General features: G+C 38.4%; 1 protein-coding gene across 2 annotated transcripts in view; it reads left to right on the top strand.

Moving 5' to 3' along the window:
- SMC5 (structural maintenance of chromosomes 5) overlaps window positions 1-9,372 on the top strand; it is a 97,158-nt gene extending 87,786 nt beyond the window's left edge. Inside the window, exons 18-25 of one of the 2 annotated variants that reach the window (XM_059143587.1) lie at window positions 102-227; window positions 2,890-2,934; window positions 3,345-3,440; window positions 3,874-3,978; window positions 4,193-4,312; window positions 5,516-5,695; window positions 5,778-5,873; window positions 6,976-9,372. In XM_059143587.1, coding sequence (XP_058999570.1) covers window positions 102-227; window positions 2,890-2,934; window positions 3,345-3,440; window positions 3,874-3,978; window positions 4,193-4,312; window positions 5,516-5,695; window positions 5,778-5,873; window positions 6,976-7,119 — 912 coding nt within the window. In that variant the 3' untranslated portion in view covers window positions 7,120-9,372. The remainder of the gene's footprint in view (window positions 1-101; window positions 228-2,889; window positions 2,935-3,344; window positions 3,441-3,873; window positions 3,979-4,192; window positions 4,313-5,515; window positions 5,696-5,777; window positions 5,874-6,975) is intronic. The other variant, XM_059143588.1, reaches the window with a different exon arrangement.
- Window positions 9,373-20,540: the final 11,168 nt, after the last annotated feature.

Here is a 20,540-nt window from a genome sequence, read left to right as displayed (position 1 = left end):
CCACAGGGTCCCCAAAGTACGCCTCTAATGTGGTTTAATGACGTAGTCTTCTGACATAACGGTAACCTACAAATTATCAAAACTTCTTTTTCTTGCAATAGCAACATTTCATTGAGCTGGATGAGAGTCGACAGAGGTTACTGCAGAAATGCAAGGAGCTGATGAAGAGAGCTAGGCAAGTATGCAACCTGGGTGCGGAGCAGACGGTTCCTCAAGAATACCAGACAGTAAGTATCACAAGTGTATAAGGCTGCAGGGTCACGTGCTGCTACGTTCTCTGTCAGCTTCAGTGTGCGAGGCGTTGTAACGGCCCTGAGAAACAGAATATGCTGAAAGAAACAGCCCATTTCCCCTGTTTTTAAACTGAGTTTGTATGTGAAGTAATTGTGCTTATGGATTTTCTTTACTGTATTCAAACTTGAGCATCTGTCAGTCCTGGCTTAGTCCTAATGCTACTAAAGCACAGGTAGCCCCTTACCCAGTTACCAGTTCCAGAATGTTCATTCTTCCCATAAAAGGCTTTTTTTCCTAACCTACCTGTAAGAGGTAGGGTCAAGTGGAGTGTAATTTTTTTATGGAAACCTAGCATTGGCAATTGGTGTATAAGAAATGGTAAAAAGTGGTATTTATTTAAAAAGGCAAAGTGAAAATGTCTTTCCAGAAAATAGGGTGTTTATTTAGGGTTTGAGGAGACCCAGATCTTTGGGTCTAACATCTGTTGGTAAGAAAAGGAGAACAGAGGCTTTCCTCCTTTCCTTTTTATTTTCTGTGCTGACATTCTGTTTGGTTAGTAAAAGGAGATGCTGCCTTATTAATTATGTGGCCCTGTGACCCCAAGTGTTAGTAAGGATTGTACCTTGCCTAACATACCACCTCTGAATGTCAAAATAAAAGAAGAAACTAGAAAATGAATTTTTAGAGGAAGTATTTTATTTTAATTTCAATAGGTAACAAAATGTGTATTTCCCTATTTCAGTAGTTAATGTCTAATCTCTTTCAATAGCTAATGATATGTCTGAAAAAAAGTTTGGATTAAATTTTTAAATCCTCAGAGATCTTACTCTATTATATCAGACAGATACCCCGGAGAGTGGTTCTATTTTAGGTACATAGTAGGGATTTAGTAGGAACATATATAAGACAAATCGAGTGGCTCTTATTTCTAAAAATATATTAGAACTTCTCCCAAGTACATGGAATTGTCATAAAATAAATAATAGTAGATATCTGTAATGTTTTGTTCTTTCAGAGAATAATATGGTTCTATCCTTGATAAGTTGTATTGTTTTTGAAAAAAATTAGAAGATAATTCAATTATTATGAATGTTCAGGCACTGAACAAGACAGATACTTCTCTACTAAAGTTTATATTCTCGTCTGGAGGGAGGGGCAGATAAATTAAAAAACAGAGACCATGTCGTCGTATCAAGAGGTGCTAAGAAGAAAAACAAAACAAGGTAAGAGGATAGTGCCAGGGGAGTCTCCTTCAAGAAGATACTATTATGGAGGATTCCTGAATGGAGAGAAGAAATTAGTCAAGTGAGAGTTTGAAGGAAAAGTTTTCCAGGCAGAGCTAATCACTGCATACAGAGCCCCGGGGGCGGAAGTACACAGGGCGTGTCTCACGTGAAGGAAGAAATACTCAGTCCGGCCCAGACAGGATCATCCGGGCACGAAGGACGGTGGAAATCAGAGCAGAAGGAGCGTAGGTTGTATGTGGAGACAGAACCCACTGGAAGATTGTCAAGAGGACTGATGGGACTGGCTGAGCGTGTAGCACGCGCTGACGGCCCGGTGGGGAATCCAGCAGGGACAGAAGAATGAAAGCAAGGAGACCCTTGAGAAGATGATCGCTTTGGACCAGGCCGGAGAGATGAGGGGCCTGAAGCAGTACTGGGGCGAGGCGGGGGGAGTGGAGTTGGCCAATATGAGGATCTTTTTGAGACCGTCAGCAGGACTGGCTAACGGATTAGAGGGAAGGGGTGAAAGAGAGAACCAGCCCCTGTGTTCTGCCGTGGACTGAGACGAAGAAGATTGAAGGAGAAATAGATTGGCTCAAAGTGGTGGGGAGGGTAGGTGACACGAAGATTTCTCTTGGACCATCTTCAACGGAAGACGCGTACTGGGGATTCACTGAAGATGCCGAGAGCATGTTCAAGCACAGGGAGAGCTCAGTGGACAAGCCAGTCAGCAACGGACACTTCGTATCTGAGGGCCTGTAGAAGCTGAACTGCTTTCTGAACAGATAGAAGACAACGATTAAAATGTTAGAGTCATGTCGTATTGCAGGATCTTTTTCAGAGTTTCAAGATTGATTTTGTACCTCGTGTTGTATTAACTGTGCAGGTGGTGTCGGCAAATCCGTGTTCTGCTTTCCTCCCAGATAAAAAGGTGTCTGTTCTGACTTGGTTCTAGGACCTGGACTCAGAAGGTAGTACGGCTGACCCTCGACCAACATGGGTTTGAACTGCATTGTGAATTTTTTTTCAACAAATACAGTACTATCAATATATTTTCTTTTATGTTTTCCTTGGTAACATTTCCTTTTCTCTAGCTTACTGTATGAGTACAGTATGTAAAATACGTAACATACAAAATACATGTTACCTCACTGCTGATGTTCTCAGGAAGACTTCCAGTCAGCAGTAGCTATCAGTAGCTACGTTTTGGGGGCGTCAAAAGTTAGTTATACATGCGTTTTTGACGACACAGTGGGGCTCAGTCCCCCTAACCCTGTTGTTTGAGGGTCAGCTGTGCTACGGTGAAATTCTGTCAAAGTAATTGGATTCTTAAGATGCTTTTGTCATTCTTCGTAAGTACAGTATAAAGTTCTAACTTCTTGCTCTCTTTCAATGCCCCACATATTCTGGACCCATTCTACCAATTCAGCAAGTACCCACCATTCCAAATGGACACAACTCCTCACCCCCCATGGTATGCCGCGCTTTCTTTTTTCCAAGCTCCTGTTCCCCTCTGCCTTGCTTTCCCTCCGCTTCTTGCTTAAAGGCCCACAGACTTCTGGGAAAGTGAGGCCTCTCAATTCTCTTAACTCTCTGTAGCTCCTCTAGCATGAACTGGTATTTCCCTTCTGTAAGTCCCATAGCCTGTAGGGTAGAACTGCTTACTTTAATACTCAACACCAATACTCAGTCTTAAGGTGTTTTCCACTGTTACTAAGTATAAGCTTTTTGAAGGCAAAAAAAACCCTGTTTAATTCCTTTGATTCCTTGTGTGCTAGCATGCTGTTGAACACGTAGTACTTACTCAGCAGAATATTTAACTGTTCAAGTTAAACTGCTTTTGCTCGACTATTTGTAATTACAGACCATTTTCTTCTTCTTTAGGCTTTCCAGGATCTTCCAAACACATTGGATGAAATTGATGCTTTGTTAACTGAAGAAAGATCAAGAGCCTCTTGTTTCACGGGACTGAATCCTACAGTAGGCCTCTTTTCTTACTGCCTGCCTCAAGCACAGCCACCCCATCCCCATGCACACCGCGCACGCGCACACCCTTCCCTCCAGTACTCGCCTCCCACTCTGTACTAGAGCTCTTGGTAATAATAAGCTAGACAGCAGGAACAATGTGCTTTAAATGCCAGATTCTGAATCTATTAGAATTTTAAATAGACTCTTCCTAAGGAACACACTGTTCTGTGCCTTTCCTTTATAAAAAGAATCGTTGGGCTAACCTGAAATACTGCAGTGTATTTTTTCAAGGATAAAAAACCCGTTCAGTAGAAGAACATTAATTAATGGCATACAAACAATGCAACACAATTGGCATTTTCTGTTAGTGCTCTAATTGATGCAAAATTTCCCGTGATGTTATCCTTTGGTAGATTTATCTTAAATGCTTTTTTTTCCCTGCCAGGTCGTTCAAGAATACACAAAAAGAGAAGAAGAAATAGAGCAATTAACTGAGGAACTAAAGATAAAGAAAGTTGAACTGGAGAAATACAGGGAAAGCATTTCACAGGTAATTATTTAACCTTTACCTTTTCTCTCTATCACATGCTTATCGTGTATCGAATGGGAGTGTGGAATAATGCAACCTGAACCGACAGGCTTCTGAGAACAGATGCAGTGTGTGTGTTCTCATGACTCGGTTGGTACTGAAATGGTTTTGTGGACAATCTTCTGTCAATGCAGTAAGCCTTTAAATTGTGCTTTTATATTGAATTGATTTGCAGGTAAAAGAAAGGTGGCTTAATCCTTTAAGGGAGCTCGTGGAAAAAATTAATGAAAAATTCAGCAATTTTTTCAGTTCCATGCAGTGTGCTGGAGAAGTCGATCTACATACAGAAAACGAGGTAACGCCGCATTTGAAATGTTTCCTGACGTGATTGTAATTAGATGCTAACAGTATGGACAATTGCTTATTCTGAAGTTTTACCTGTGAAAGCTATGCTTCCTAAAAAATTGTCCAGAGGAAGGAAAACACCACCTCTAGGAGCCCATCACTTTTTCGGGGTGGCGGGGCATTTGAGACAAGTCCCTAATGCTTTACTAAAACTATAGATAGGTAATGGTTATTCAGCTGTGAATGATTTGCTTTAGAAATTTACCACTGTCCCCAGCAGAAGAGTCCTAAAGAGATCAGCAAACGTCACTGAAATATAGTATCAGTGGTTTCATTTTTTTAATCAAGATTTTAAGAGTATCCAGAAATGAAAATATTTGGAAATTTGTTAGTAATTCCTTGAGCTGTAAGTTAATGAATTGCAAAGGGTAGGTAAAATAATTTCCATTCAGAAATGTGTAAAGTGACAAACCTGGGCTTTGCTTTAAGGTCACTGAGGATGAGAGGGGAGAGCCAGAGCTGACACCGGAGTGGTCCCTTGCTGTGCGCAGTTGACGCTGAGCTTATTTTAGTGTTCTCTCTAGTTTTGTGTATGTCAAAAAATTTCCCCACTAAGTTTTTTTTTTTTCCCTTAGGACAGAAATGAAGACAATAAAAGATCCTTTTCCTTCACAGCTTAACATCTTTGTATTTCAGCTTGTATGCAATTCTGCATGTACGCTACGTGCGTGGCCAGAGAGCAGGGTAGTGCCTCAGGAGCCTTGCCCCACGACTGCTTCCCCTGGTTGATGAATGGCCAACGTTATCTCACTTGGTGAGACGGGAGATTCTGCCCCAGCGATGTCGTCTGCAGTCCTGGGGCTCTTACAGTGCAGGGACGGAGTGTAGTAACAAGTATCATTTATAGTGAACTGCCCACGTGCCAGGCCCTGTGCCGCAGCACTTGAAAGCGTGTTAGCGCCTTCCAGCTTCTCAGTTACTGTATAAAGCAGGTTCTTCGACCAACTCTTCCTTACGATTAAACTCAATAAAGTATCAAAGAACTAGTCGTTATCCACATGCCTTGAGGGATCTTCACGGGTCTATTCAGACAAAACTCCTTTCACTAAATTTAAATTGTTTTCTTATCATTGATTTATTCAGTCTATTTTCAAATAGCAGTAGGAAATTGCTGGAGCCAACCATAACCTGTCAGCGCTGTCCCGTTTTACAGGAGGACTACGATAAATACGGAATTCGAATCCGTGTCAAGTTTCGCAGCAGCACGCAGCTGCACGAGCTGACGCCGCACCATCAGAGCGGCGGCGAGAGAAGCGTCTCCACCATGTTGTACCTGATGGCTCTGCAGGAGCTGAATCGGTGTCCGTTCAGAGTCGTCGATGAAATCAATCAGGTGTGGTGCTTTTCCTTTTCCTGGGGCTTTCTTGCAGCTTATAACCGATTTAAATGTATTCATTGTGATTGTCATTGTTTAGGGAATGGACCCGATCAATGAGCGGAGAGTGTTTGAAATGGTTGTAAATACTGCTTGTAAAGAAAATACATCTCAGTACTTCTTTATTACACCAAAGGTAGGTAATAAGTCATCTACGAGCACTCATTGTACTCAGAAGTCCCCGGTGGCCTCATCATGGAGCAGACTATGGCCTGATAGATCAGTATGCGCAGAAACACTCCCAGAGAAGGACTAACAAGATGACAGTATTATTTATATAAAGGGGACAAGTTCCAGTGCCATACTCAATCAGAAACCTTATTATTGGAAGAAGAAATGTAAGAGGCATAGAATTATGTTCTGGAACCAAGATTTCCTCCCTGCTTTTGGCACTTAACTCTTCATTTAGAGAAATTCCTCTTTTAGCACTTTTTACAAGAGGCAGGAGAACACAAACCCTAGGGGTCCGGTGCTTCGCATTTGTCTGGGACAGCACTGCCCGGGTGCAGGGTAACACTGAAGTTACTCTGACCTCTCCTCTCCTCCAATTAACTTGGATAAAAACACAATTATCGTTACAGAGAATTTTCCATTCTAGAGCTAGAACCATGACAGCAGGAAATTTTCTTTTGTGACCTCTTATACTGTGGCTAAGGTGTAAGACCATTATACTCAAAGACATGTTTGTTAATATCAGATTTTTTTTAAACCCAGTAGGCATGAAAAATTTCACTGTAGAGCCCATCTCAAATGCACATTTTTATTGAATGGTAGCATCTATCTTCTTTGTCCAGCAGATACCCTCTGGAAGAGCCAGATCTGTTAGTACTCTGGTGTTTACCAAACCCCCTGGCCTCGAAGCCCTCCCTCTGGCACACACCTTGCAGGCTGCCAGTCTTTCACAGACCCTTCGAGCTGCTCGCGAACTGTTTGTGGATACATAAAGTAGGAATCCTCAGAAAATTCTGAAGGACATACTTCCAGGGTCAGCCTGGGAAATTGTAGGATCTAATTTGGCCTGGGACTGCTGACCAGGCCTTGGTGTGGATCCTTCAGGCCAGGCGTCAGGTGTGGCAGTTCCAGTAAGGACCACTGTGGGGGGCTGTGTGTGTTGAGTTGCCAGCCTCCTAGGTGTGTCATTAGTGTTAGAAATAGCATTTGACTTGACACATGTCAGTATGGCAAACTGTACTTCTTAATGTATGGCATTATAGGACCATCTGTTTTCACACTTACAGCTCCTGCAAAATCTTCCTTACTCTGACAAGATGACCGTGTTGTTTGTCTACAATGGCCCTCATATGCTGGAACCTAACAGATGGAATTTAAAGGCTTTCCAAAGGCGGCGGCGCAGGATCACATTCACCCAACCTTCTCAGTAAAAGTGAAGGGCAAGAACTTTGGAATTTTTTTGGTTAAATCCTGTTTATAAGTATGGCTCACCTGAATAAAAGGAGATTCATTAAGACTAAGAGATGGGTCATTTTTGGAAGCCTGCTGTTAAATGCAAAGGGTTGATGAACGGACACCATAGTAACGCCTTTCCGTGGAACCTCATCTGATAGGTTCAACAGAAACTGAAGACTTACTTTCTCCTAAGTCGTTGGCCCTCTGACCACAAGTCAGTGGGTTCCCATGGCAAAAGGTACTTACTTAGTATTCACATCACAGGTACCGGGGAAGGGGTTACCTGTCACAGGAAGTGTGCTTGACCTGGTAATTCTGAGCTTTAATTCCAGAGGAACTTTAATTACTCTCAGAGTCTAAAGCGGACTCTACAGCTCAATCATAGTTTCCTCCCAGTGTTATATTTAATTTTTTAAAAATTGATATGGAAATGTCTAGACTAATGTATAATAATAATTTATGAAAGATCTATTCATTTCTTCCTATTAAAGAGGATTACCTTATCTCCACTAGGAAATGGGATTTTATGGGCCTTTGAAAAGATTTTACAAAACTTGCCACTGTAATTGTATTGGGATCTCTAGGGGAATACATACTGGGCTTCAAAAATGGTAGCAGAACGTCTCTGAAATGATGCCACAAGGTGGCCACTAGATGATGCAAGGAGCAACCAGAAGATTGACAGAAAAGAAATCAAGTGATAAGGGTTTTTAAAGAATAACCCTGTAAAGCATGTGTGGGGTTTGTTTGGGGGTTTTGGGTTTTTTTTTTTTTTTTGGTTGTTTTTTTATTTAAAGTCAACTGTATTTTACATCTTCAATTTCTAAAAGCATTTTTATAATTATTTTTAGTAAGATTTTTTCTTAAGATTTCATATACTGGTTTCTACAGTTTATATTTGAAATTTCTCAGTGTTATGTCAAGAGTGAGGGAAGCACTGATTTGTTTTAAAACATGTTTCTAGAACCTAAGCTTTTAGGTCCTTCCTTAACAGTGTTGATCCTACCCCATTGTCTTAAAAAAATCTAGTTTAAACTTTTTGAGCAGGAAAGAATTAGATGGGAGAATCATTTGTTTATCTCTGAGTTAATACTAATTAACATTGCCAAAACGAATTCTGTTCTTTAAAAAAATAAAGCTTGTGAGATAGTGGACTAATCCAAGAACATGTCTCTGGACAGCGAATTTGATCTGTGCCAGAAATGACAAAATTATTATTTTTTTGACTTGGTAGCTTCAGTAAATTGAAGAATTCACTTTGGCTTTTGTAGATTCATAAATAGCCATGGAGATTTATATTCTTAATAGGTCAAAAAATAATGATCCATAAGTCTATATACTTGGACATTTTCTCTTTAAAAAGGTATTTTTTTCTTGAAAAAAATTTTAAAAGAGCCGTCTCCTCTTAGCTTAATGCATGTATTATGAAAATATTTTAAAATAACATTTTTACTCGTGTAACAACTCACGTAAACATCGAAAAACTTGGTAACCTATTAGTAAAAGGAGGTTGTTACCAAATGTTGGTTGTTTAATACTTTGATTTCCACCAAAATATCTTTACTAATATGTGCTTACTGTCATTTGTCTATTGTCTGAGTCAGTGCCAGTCATCTTATTTCTGTAAAATGATTATCAGTGTGAAACAAGAGCTTGAAGATGAGGCGTGTTTGCAAAAGAAAAAGGTCAAGTACATTTCAGTTTGCTTTTGCCAGAAATTACTCCATACCTTGTCTGTAAGCATTTTATATTTCTCTATTGGACAAATACTTAGTTTTACATTGGATTTTGAGCTGTAAAGGAAAAATTATGTATCATTTTAAGAAAATAAGCCTAACACATGATATTCTCAGCCACTTAAAACTTCATATATTTTCTGCAGAGGTTGATTTCTAATTACATACAAATTGTAAAAACGCCAAGTAAAAGTCTGATTTGATGAATAAAATATTTAAAGAGAAAATCTTCATTGATTTGCCTAAGGAGAGAGTCTCTATTCACAGATTTTTAGTGTTCAAAGTAAAAAGTAAAGATTTTTTTGCTGCTTTCTGATTGTCTTTTGGACATGTGCTTATTTTCTTTGGAGTATGAATCTTTAGTATGTGGAAAATGTAATTTTGTCCTACTATAGTGTGTGTCTGTGTGTATGTATGCGTGTGTATCACTGGGGGGAAAAATCGCTGTGGGAAATGCTACTTTGTTGGTAATAAATGCATATTTTCATATTCTTTTGGTGTATGTTATTTTGAATGAGAACTGTTTTTACACTTTCAGCCTTCTTAAGAGTCATTCTGGTTTTTACACTTACTGAAAAACAAGTCTGTTCAGTGTGCCTTTGCTGGTCCGTCCATGGTCAAAAGCATGGAAGTTCTTGTCTGCCCGCAAGGGAATTACAGTCTCATCTGAACTGAACAGTTCAGCACTGAACACAGTGAAAAATGTTTTAGCCATCTCAGGAAGCCAAGGTACAACACAAGTGTAAACACTCTTAGATTGAAACGCTAGATTTGCTTAAAAAAAAAAAAAAAAAAATTCACAATAGTCCTTTTGTCTTCATACATTAAGCTGCTATCTTGACTCAGTTTCCTTATTGTGAAATGATAATACTGCATTCACAGGGTTGTCAGAGGGAGCAGATCAGGTAAGGGGTCTCTCATGAGGACACCTGGCATCCTAGTGTACACTTTATCAATGTTGGCTCTAATTTTTTTCCAGCTTTATTGCAGTTTGTATTTAAATTTAAAAAAAATTTTTTTTAGAGGGAGAAGGAGCACAAGTGGACGGGGCAGAGAGGGGAGGAGAGAAGCAGCCCAGCAAACTGCACTAAGCACAGAGTCCAGTGCGGGGCGCAATGCCACGACCCTGAGATCACAGCCTGGGCTGAAACCAAGAGTCGGACGCTTAACCGACTGTCACCCAAGCACTCATTGTGTTTTAAATCTTAAATGTTATACACTATGTATTTTATACATCAAGATCTGAGAATTCCCACTTAAGAACAGTTAATGTGGTGTTTTTATTCTGTTTACGGATTGTGTCTGTTGTTCCAAGGACATAGACACCTATTGGTTTTGACTAAGCCTTTCTAAGTACAGATAAAATTGTCCTACATGTTCATGAAATTTGAATTTATTGGTATCCATATCTTCAGAGTAGTTCATCTCATTTCTTTATAGTCACACCATATATTTTGGAAAACTTGTAATTAATTGCAAATTTGGAGGATTTGACTCTCTTTTGACAGTTCAGGCATATTTCTTATTCCCAGTGGAAAATTGGGATTTCTGGGGTTTTTGGTTGTTGAGATAGAACTATTCACTCCTTGCTCCAAAGTAAGCAAGGGGTTAAACAAAGCTGGCTTTAAAAACAAAAAACCAAATCTTCCAAAGAGAGCAAACAGGGCTGTTCTGTTCAGCTCCCTTCTAAGGGGATTTGGTGAAGCTGAGCTCTGGCTCGGTATTGGCTGTTCTGGGGCAACTCACAAACATGAAGATGTTCTCCCGCCATAAATACCACCTTACCTATCTGATCATCCGATAGTCAAGTTTCATTTCCTTTTGCTTCTCAAGAGCATGCTTCCACACGTGGTCCGTGTCCAGGCCTATGCGTTAAAGTGCCCCCTTGGCACCCCGACCCTCCAGTCTCCTCTCGTACCAGTCCTGCCAATACTAAGGAGTGGGTTCAAACACCATTTCAGAGTAAAAGTTTCAGGACAAACTGTCCAATGAATGTTGTGATAGAATAATTTTAAATTCTTTTCATATTATTTTTTAAATCTTAATTTAGTCCCAGTGATCTGGGTGACATGTTGCATTCTTCGCTTTCCAAATACTTGGCAACAATCCCCCAAGTGGCTTAGATCATCCTCTTTTCACTATCTTAAGTCCTGAAAAGAAAGCATTTGAGTGATTTAGGCTAGCACTGCTAAGCCTGGTTATTTTGTAAACTAGAGGGAATAGTAATTGGTTTATAAGCTGTATTATACTTTCAAAGTGTTTCCACCCAACAACCCTGTACTGTAGATTAATGGAAACTTAGCAGTGTTAAAACTTTTTCCAGCTTTTAACTGTCAGTAAATGGCAGAGGCGGGGCTGAAGGAACTTGTTTTTCCCAGAATACTGTACTGCCTTTTTAATCCAGGTACCTTGCCTTTTGGACTGTTGGGAGCTATATCATGAACAGTTACTGGTTATGTAATGTACTTGGCTACAGCTAAGTGCTGCTCCAATATGCCCCTGAATTAAGGTACAAATTTTGCAGGAACAAAAACCCAGGTAGATAGAACTTATAGAAGATAGACCTTTATTCCTTTCTAACAGAGCTCAGCAGTCTGGGATTTCTCACCCAGTTCATATTTGGCTTCTCTGCCTTTCTCAAGAAATGGTGGGTTCTTTCTCATGGGCCAAGACGGCTACTCCAACTCTTGCCAACATTTGTATCCAAACAATGAAGAAGGGAGAAAGGGACAAGAGGAAGACATGGCAACCACCCCTCCCCCCCTTAAGATCTTATTTGAAAGAGAATGAGATAGCCAGAGTGTGAGCAGACTGCTGAGCAGAGAGCCTGACTTGGGGCTTGAGCACAGGACCCTGGGATCATGATCTGAGCTGAAGGCACCCCCAACTGAGCTACTCAGGTGCCCCAACATGGCTTCTTGAAAAGTATGCAAAAGGCCCAAGTTACTTTAAGTCTTGTCCCGAACTTAGTCACATGGCCTTCAAGAGACTTGACTATGTTAGCTTTAGCTATGGGACTATGTACCTAGTTAAACTCCAGCCACTGTTTAAAAAAAAAAAAAAAAAAGGGTGAGGAAGGGGGACAAGAAGGGGAAAGCAAGTCTCCTCTCTCTGATACTCTCAAGTCTTGGCACATCCTTAGCTACTGGGAGCTATTAAAAACCTAATAGGCTCCTTGGACAAGCACAAGTATCTGAAAGCAAGAGCTAGGGCAGGATTGAACAGGGTTTATCTCCTACACGAATTAACTTCAAGACTAGGAGAGGTGATTACTTCAGCTAATGCCTAGAAACAGAGAGTCAAGCAAAATGAAGCAACAAAAAAGTATGTTGGAAATTAAAGAACAAGATAAAAACTTAGAGGGGGGAAATGAAATGGCAATAAGTAACCTACCTGTTAGTTCAAAGTAATGGTCATAAAGATGCTTACCAAACTGGGGAGAATAGATGAAAACAGTGACACCTTTAACAAAGAGATGGGAAATATGAGAAAGTGCCAAATAGAAGTTGCAGAGCTGAGGAATACAGTAACTGAACTAAATGATCCACCAGGGGCATTTAACAGATTACATGAAGCAGAAGAAAGGATCAGTGAAGTCAAAGACAAAGCAGTAGAACTCACCCAATCAGAGCAGCACAAAGAAAAATGAATGAAAGGAGGAAAGACAGCTTAAGAGATTTATAGGGTGACATCAAATGGATTAATGTTCCCATCATAGGAATCCCAGAAGGAGGAGAGAGAGAGGCGGAGCTTTTCCTTGAAAAAAGCAATGACTGAAAATTTCCCTAACCTGGAGAACCAAACAAACATCAAGATCCAGGAAACCCTGAGAGTTCCGAAGAAGATGAACCCAAAGAGACCCACACTAAGACACATCATGAGGATGTCTAAAGTTAAAGATAAGGAGAGAATCTTAAAAGCCAAAAGAAAAAAACAAGCTGTTAATGTACAAGGAAACACTCATTAGACTATCAGCTGATTTTTTTCAGCAGAAATTTTGCAGGCCAGAATAGAGTGGCATGATCTATTTAAAGAACTGAAAGGGGAGGGAGTTGGGGACCCTTCCCAAAATACACTACTCAACAAAGTTATCATTCAGAATGGAAAGAAAGATAAGGCATTTTCCAGACAAGTAAAACTAACAGCTTTCATCACCATCAAACCAACCTTACAAGAAATGTTAAGGGACTTCTATAAAAGCTAAGAAGAAGGGTGCTAATTAGTAACAATATATAAAAGAATAAATCTCACTGGAATGGAAATATAGAGTAAAGGTAGAAGATTAATCACTTTTAAAGCCAGTATGAAGGTTTAAGACCAAAGTGGTAAAAATGACTAGGATTATCATAATTAGTTAAGAGATACACAAGATAAAAAGATGTAAAATGTGACATTAAAAACTTAAAATGTAGGAAAGAGCACTCATCTGAAGATGAGCATTCAAAGTTAAGTGTTACCAACTTAAAATAGACTGATAATCGATTTAGGTTTTCTATATAAGCCCGGTGATAAACAAAGCAAAAACCTACAGTATTTAAATAAAAGAATCTAAGCATACCATCACAGAAAATGAACCAAACAACAAAAGGGCAAGAGAAGGAACAGAAGAACTCCAAGAGAGCCAGAAAAAAATAACAAAATGAAACAAGTACATACCTATCACTGATTACTTTAAATATAAGTAGACTAAATTCTACTCAGTAGAGTAGAAAGAGTGACCAAATGCATTAAACAACAACAGGACCCATCCCAGTACTGCCTACAAGATACACACTTTCAGTGTAAGGACGCACAGAGTGGAAGCTAAAAGATGAAGGATTATATTCTACGCAAAAGGAAACTAAAGAGAGCTGGAGTCGCTGTATGTACATTAGACAAAACAGACTTTAAAACAAATAAGACTATAATAAGAGAAAAAGAAAAGCATTGCATGACGATAAAGGAAATCAATTTTTTTTTTTTTTTTTAAGATTGTACTCATTTCTTTGACAGAGAGAGAGCGTACCCAAGCAGGGGGAGTGGCAGAGGGAGAAGGAGAGCCCTGACTTGGGGCTGACCCAGGATCCGGGATCACGACCTGAGCCAAATGCAGATGCTTAGACTGAGCCACCCAGGGCCCCAAAGGAATCAGTTCAATTAGACGATACAACATTTGTAAATATTTGTGTACCCAGCATAGGAGCGTGCGTATATATATATATATATATGTATATATATATATATATATATATGTATATATATATATATATATATATATATATATACATATGTATATATATATATATATGATATATGTGTATAATATATTTATTATTGGAGGAACAGTAATACAGTAACACTTGGGACATTTTTAATACCAACTTACATCAATGTAAAGATCATCTATCTAGGAAATCAATAAGGAAACCACCTTCAACAACACATTAGATCAGATAGACTTAACAGTTACATACAGAATATTCTATCCAAAAGCAACAAAATATACAGTTTTATGTGCTCATGGAACATCCCCCCCAGGATACATCATGTGTTAGACACAAAAATGAGACAATATCTTTTTTTTTTTTTTAATTTGACAGAGAGAGATCACAAGTAGGCAGAGAGAGAGGAAGGGAAGCAGGCCCCCCGCTGAGCAGAGCCCGATGGGGGACTCAATCCCAGGACCCTGAGATCATGACCCAAGCCGAAGGCAGTGGCTTAACCCACTGAGCCACCCAGGTGCCCCCGACGAGACAATATCTTTAAGAAGACTGAAATATCAAGCATCTTTTCTGACCATACACAGTGGTATGAAATTAGCAATCAATTGCATGAAGAAAACCAGAAAATCCATACATATATAGAGATTAAACAACATGATGATGAACAACAAATGGAACAAAGAAAAAAATCAAAAGGGAAATCAAAAAATACCTTCAGACAAATGAAAGCGGACAGAAAACCTGTTCTAATAGGCAAGTTCACAGCAATAAAAGCCTACATAAAGAAATAAGGAGACCCGATAATCTAACTTTTATATCTCAATAAACTCGAAGGAAAGATGAAGTCTCAAGTTAGTAGAAAGGAGGACATAACAAAGATTACAGCAGAAATAACAAGATGGCAACAAGTACATGCCGATCCATTACTTTAAATGTAAATGGACTAAATGCTCCAATCGAAATATAAAGGGTGGCAGAATGGATTGGACAATATATATATATATTGCTGCCTACAAGTGATTCACCTTGGACCTGAGGAGATATTCAGACTGAAATTGAAGGGATGAAAAGCATTTAATGCAAATGGAAGTGGAGGTGGGGAAGCCAGAGTAGATTTTATCAGACAAAATAGACTTTAGGGGCACCTGGGTGGCTCAGTGGGTTAAGCCTCTGCCTTCAGCTCAGGTCATGATCCCAGGACAGTCCTGGGATCGAGCCCTGCATCAGGCTCTCGGCTCAGTAGGGAGCCTGCTTCCACCTCTCTCTATCTCCGCCTGCCTCTCTGCCTGCTTGTGATCTCTGCCTGTCAAATAAATAAATAAAAAATCTTAAAAAAAAAAAAAAAGACTTTAAAACAAAGAATATAGCAAGAGACAAAGAAGGACATTACATGATGATGAATCAACCCAAGAGGATATAAGAATTGTAAATATCTACATGCCCAACCCTATAGAACCGAAATACATAAAGCAAATATTAAATGGACATAAGGACAGAAATTAGAACACCCCCCTTTACATCAATTGATAGATCATTCAGGCAGAAAATCAATAAGAAAAGTGTCTTTGAATGACATATTGGGCCAGATGGCTGTAATGGATATATATAGAACATTTCATTCCCAAACAGAATATACATTCTTTTCAAGTGCACACTGAACATTCTCGAGACAGATCACATTTAGGCCTTTAAACAAACCTCGATCAATTTAGGAAGTATGAAATCATATCATGCCTATTTTCTGATCACAACCATTTACTAGAAATCACTTATAGAAAAACTGTAAAAAGTCAAATACGTGGAAGTTAAACATCACCATACTAAGTAATTAATGGGTTAATGGATCAACCGAAGAAAATGAAAAGTACATGGAGACAAATGAAGATGAAAACACAGGCATCCAAGATCTTTGGGACAGCAAAAGCAGTTCTAAGAAGGATATATATAGCCATAGAGGCCTACATCAAGAAATAAGAAAAAGCTCAAACAATCTAACCCTACATCTAAAGGAACTAGAAAAACAATAAGCAAAACCCAAGGTGAGAAGAAAGGAAATAACAGAGATTAGAGCAGAAATAAAGGAGACAATTAACTGATTTTTTAAAAAATCAATTAAACCAAGAACTGGTTTTTTGAAAAGATAAATAAAATCGATAAACCCTTAGCCAGACTCATAAAAAAACAGCCCAAATGAATAAAATCTGAAACAAGAAACATCACAGAAATACGTAAGATTATAAAAAAAAATACTATAAAAAATTAAATGCCAACAAACCAGACAACATAGACAAAATGTTAAAGCCCTGAACCTAACTTTCCCAGACTAAATCAGGAGGAAACAGAAAATCCAGACAAACCAATTACTACTAATAGAATTGAATCAGTAATAAAAGAAAGAACAAGATGGATTCATGGATGAATTCTACCAAACATGCTATAAACTGCATCATCTACACAGTACGGTCCTGGCACAAAACAACATACTGATCAACAGAACGGAATAGAACCACAACTATAAGGTTAGTTAATCTACAACAAGGAGGGCAAGAATATGTAAGGGGGGAAAGACAGTCTCTTCAATAGATCATGCTGGGAAAACTGAACAGCTACATGCAAAAGAATGAAACTGGACCACTTTTTCACACCCTACACCTAAAATAAAAACACTAAAAATAGATTTAAGGCCTAAATGTGAGACCTGAGACCATTAAACTCCTGCAAGGTAACAAAGGCAGTAATTTTTCTGACATCAGCTGTAGCAACATTTTTCTAGATATAGCTCTTAAGGCAAGGGAAACAAAAGCAAAAATAAAGTATTTGGACAATATCACAATAAAAAGCTTTTGCTAATGATGAAGGAGATCACTAAAAAACAAAATGGCAAAGTACTGAATGGGCAAAAATATTTGCAAGGGATATATCCAATAAAAGGTTAACATCTAAAATCTATATAAAGATCTTATATAACAACAACACAACAGACAATCCAATTAAAAAATGGGCAGAGGACCTAAATAGACATACTAGATGGCCCACACAAGAAAAGATGCTCTGCCTCACTTATCACCAGGGAAATGCAAGTCAAAACTACGAGATATCGCCTTATGCCTGTCAGAATGGTTAAAATAAAAACCAGAACAAGTAACAAGTGCTGATGAAGGGAGAAAAAGAAATCTTCATACACTGTTGGTGGAGATGTACATTAGTAGAGTGGAAAACAGAATGAAAGTTTCTCAACAAATTAAAAATAGAAATACCACATGATCCAATAAATCCACCACTGGATATTTACTGAAAAAAAAAAAAAAAATGAAAACACCAACCCAAAAAGACATCTGCACCCCTCTATGTATTGCAGAATTATTTACAATAACCAAGATAACAATAGAGCCAGAAAACAATAACAAATGAAACAAGTACAAGTTTGTACAAGTACAACCTGTGTCCACTGACAAATGAATAAAAGCGATGTGAGATTTATAAATATATCTGTATATAGATATCTATATACAACACACACGATAGAATATTGCACAGCTGTAAAAAAGGATGAGATCATGCTATTTGCAACAACAGGGATGGACCTAGCAGAGAAATAAGGGAAGTAGGTTCTACAGAGAAAGAGACACCATAGGACTTCACTAATCTGAAGAATCTAAAAAAAACCAAAAACCGAAAACCAAATGCATAAACAAACAAAAAGCAGAATCAGATCTACAAATATAGAAAACTAATGGTTGTCAGAGGGAAGGTGGTGGGGGGAATGAGCAAAATGGGTGAAGAGCAGTGGGAGGTACAGGCTTCCAGTTATGAAGTTCTGGGAAGAAAAGGCACAGCACAGGGAGCAGACTCAGTGATGCTGTGATAGTGCTGTGTGGTGCCAGAGGGTGGTTATACCTGTGGGGGCCACAGCACACTGTAGAAACTTGTCAAGGTACTATGTTGTGCACCTAAAACTTATGTTATAATGTATATCAATTATACGTAAATAAAAGAGAAGAAATTAAATAAAGAAAATCAGAAATGAAAGTTGGTGTTACAGCTGGTACCACAGAAGCACAAAGGACCAGAAGGGCTAGTACAAGCAAATGTATGAGAAAACACAGGACAACACAGAAGAAATGTCTAAGTTCCTAGAAAGATATCACCTGGTAAGACTGAATTATGAAGGAATAGAAAATCTGAACAGACCAACTACTAGTAAGGAGATTGAATCAGGAATTAAAAACCTAAAATCCAGGATGAGACAGCTTCCCCAGTGAATTATATCCCAATTCAAAGAATTAATACCAATCTTTTTCAAACTCTCCCAAAATCTAGAAGATGAGGGAATACTTCCAAACTAATTTTAGGAGGCCAGCATCACATGGATCCAGTATCAGACAAGGACATGACAAGAAAAGAAAATTACAGGCCAATATCCCTGCTGTGAACATAGATACAAGAATCCTCAACCAAATATTAACACATCAAATTCAACAATACACTGAAAGGATCATACACCATGATCGAGTGGGGTTTATTCCAAAGGATGGTTCAACATCTGCACATCACTCGATGGGACAGAGCACATTAACAAAATGAAAGATGTATGATCGTCGGGATAGATTCAGAGAAATCACTTAACAAAATTCAACATTCATGTGTGATTAAAAACTCTCAACCAAGTGGTTATAGAGGGAATGCACCCATAACAGAGGCCGCGTATGACCAGCCTGTAGCTAACATCATACTCCATGGTGAAAATCTGAAAGTTTCTCCTGCACAGTCAAGAACAAGACTGAGATGCCTGCTCTAGCCAGTCTTATTCAATATGGTACTGGAGGTCCTAACTAGAACAAGTAGGCAAGAAAAATGAACAAAGCCTTACGAACTGGAAAGGAAAAAGTGAAGCATTTGTCTATGATGTGATATTATATACAGAAAACCCTAAAGACTGTATCACAAACTGAGAATAAACAAATTCAGTAAAGTTGTAGAATCTGAAATCAATACACCAAAATTTCTGGCCTTTTATACACTGATAATGAATATCAGAAAGAGAAAGTAAAAAAATGATACCATTCATAATTGCTCTAAAAAGAATAAAACGCCTTGGAATAAACTTAACTCAGGAGGTTAAGAGGCTGAAAACTATGAGACGTTAATGGAAGAAATTGAAGATCTCACTCACACACACACACACACGGAAAGATTTCATGTTCATGTGTTAGAATAATTAGCACTATTAAAATGTCCCTATCACTTCAAAGAACCTTTATTCAATGCAATCCCTATCCAAATTCCGATGGCATTTTCTACAGAATTAGAATCAACAATAAAATTTTATGGAATTTTATTCCTAAAATTTTAAGGGATCACAAAAGATGCTCAGTAGCCAGAGCAATCTTGAGAAAGAACAAAGTACCTGGCTCCCTTGTTTCAAACCGTACCACAAAGCTATAGTAATCAAAACCAGGATAACATTGACATAAAAACACATCAGTGGAACAGAATAGAGACCTCAGAAATAAACCTACTCATACACAGTCAATTCAGTTATGACAGAGGCAAGAATATACAATGGAGAAAGGTCAGTCTCTTTGACAAATGGTGCTGGGAAGACTAGAGCACTTTCTTAGGCCATACACAAAAATTAACTCAAAATGGATTAAAGACTTGAATAAAAGACCTGAAATCATTAGACCTCCCCATCAAAACAAAAACAAAAACAAAAATATCCACCAACAACATGGGCATAGGTGTTGGTGGTGATATTTTGAATTTGACACCAAAAGTAAAAGCAACAAAGGCAAAAATAAGCAAGTAGGACTAACCTCAAAGTAAAAATCTAAACAGCCAACCATCAATAAGATGAAAAAGCAGCCTAGTGAATGCTAGAAGATATTTATAGAGCATCTATCTGATTAGGAGTTAATATCCAAAACACACACAGAACACATACAACTCCACACCAAAACCAAACAAAAAATGGGTAAAAAATGGGCTGAAGTTGTAGGCATGTGTTTTTCCAGAGATGACATACCGTTGACCAACAGACACAAAGAAATATGCCCAACATCACTAATCATTGGGAAAACGCAAACCAAAAACCTCACACCTATTCAGATCGTTAGAATAAAAAAGACAAGAAATACAGTGTTGGCAAGAGTAGGGAAGATATGGGACCCTTTTGCTCTGTTGGTGGGAATGTAAAATGGTTCCTCAAAAAATATATATATATATACATATATATATATATATATATAACTACCCTATTATCCAGCAATTCCACTTTTGGGTATTTATGCGAAGAAAACGAAAACACTTACTCAAAAGGATGTCTGTAGTTCTACGGTCATTGCTGCATTATTTACAATAACCAAGCTTTGAAGACAACCTTATTGTCCATCAATAGGTGAATGGACAAATAAATTATACGTATAGACGCAATGGGGTATTATTCGGCCTTTAAAAATA

The sequence above is a fragment of the Mustela lutreola genome, chromosome 12 (genome assembly GCF_030435805.1).
Source record: "Mustela lutreola isolate mMusLut2 chromosome 12, mMusLut2.pri, whole genome shotgun sequence".
In the NCBI taxonomy this organism is placed as follows: Eukaryota; Metazoa; Chordata; class Mammalia; order Carnivora; family Mustelidae; genus Mustela; species Mustela lutreola.
Note: the sequence above shows the minus strand (reverse complement) of the source record. Positions and strands in the feature narration are given on the sequence as shown.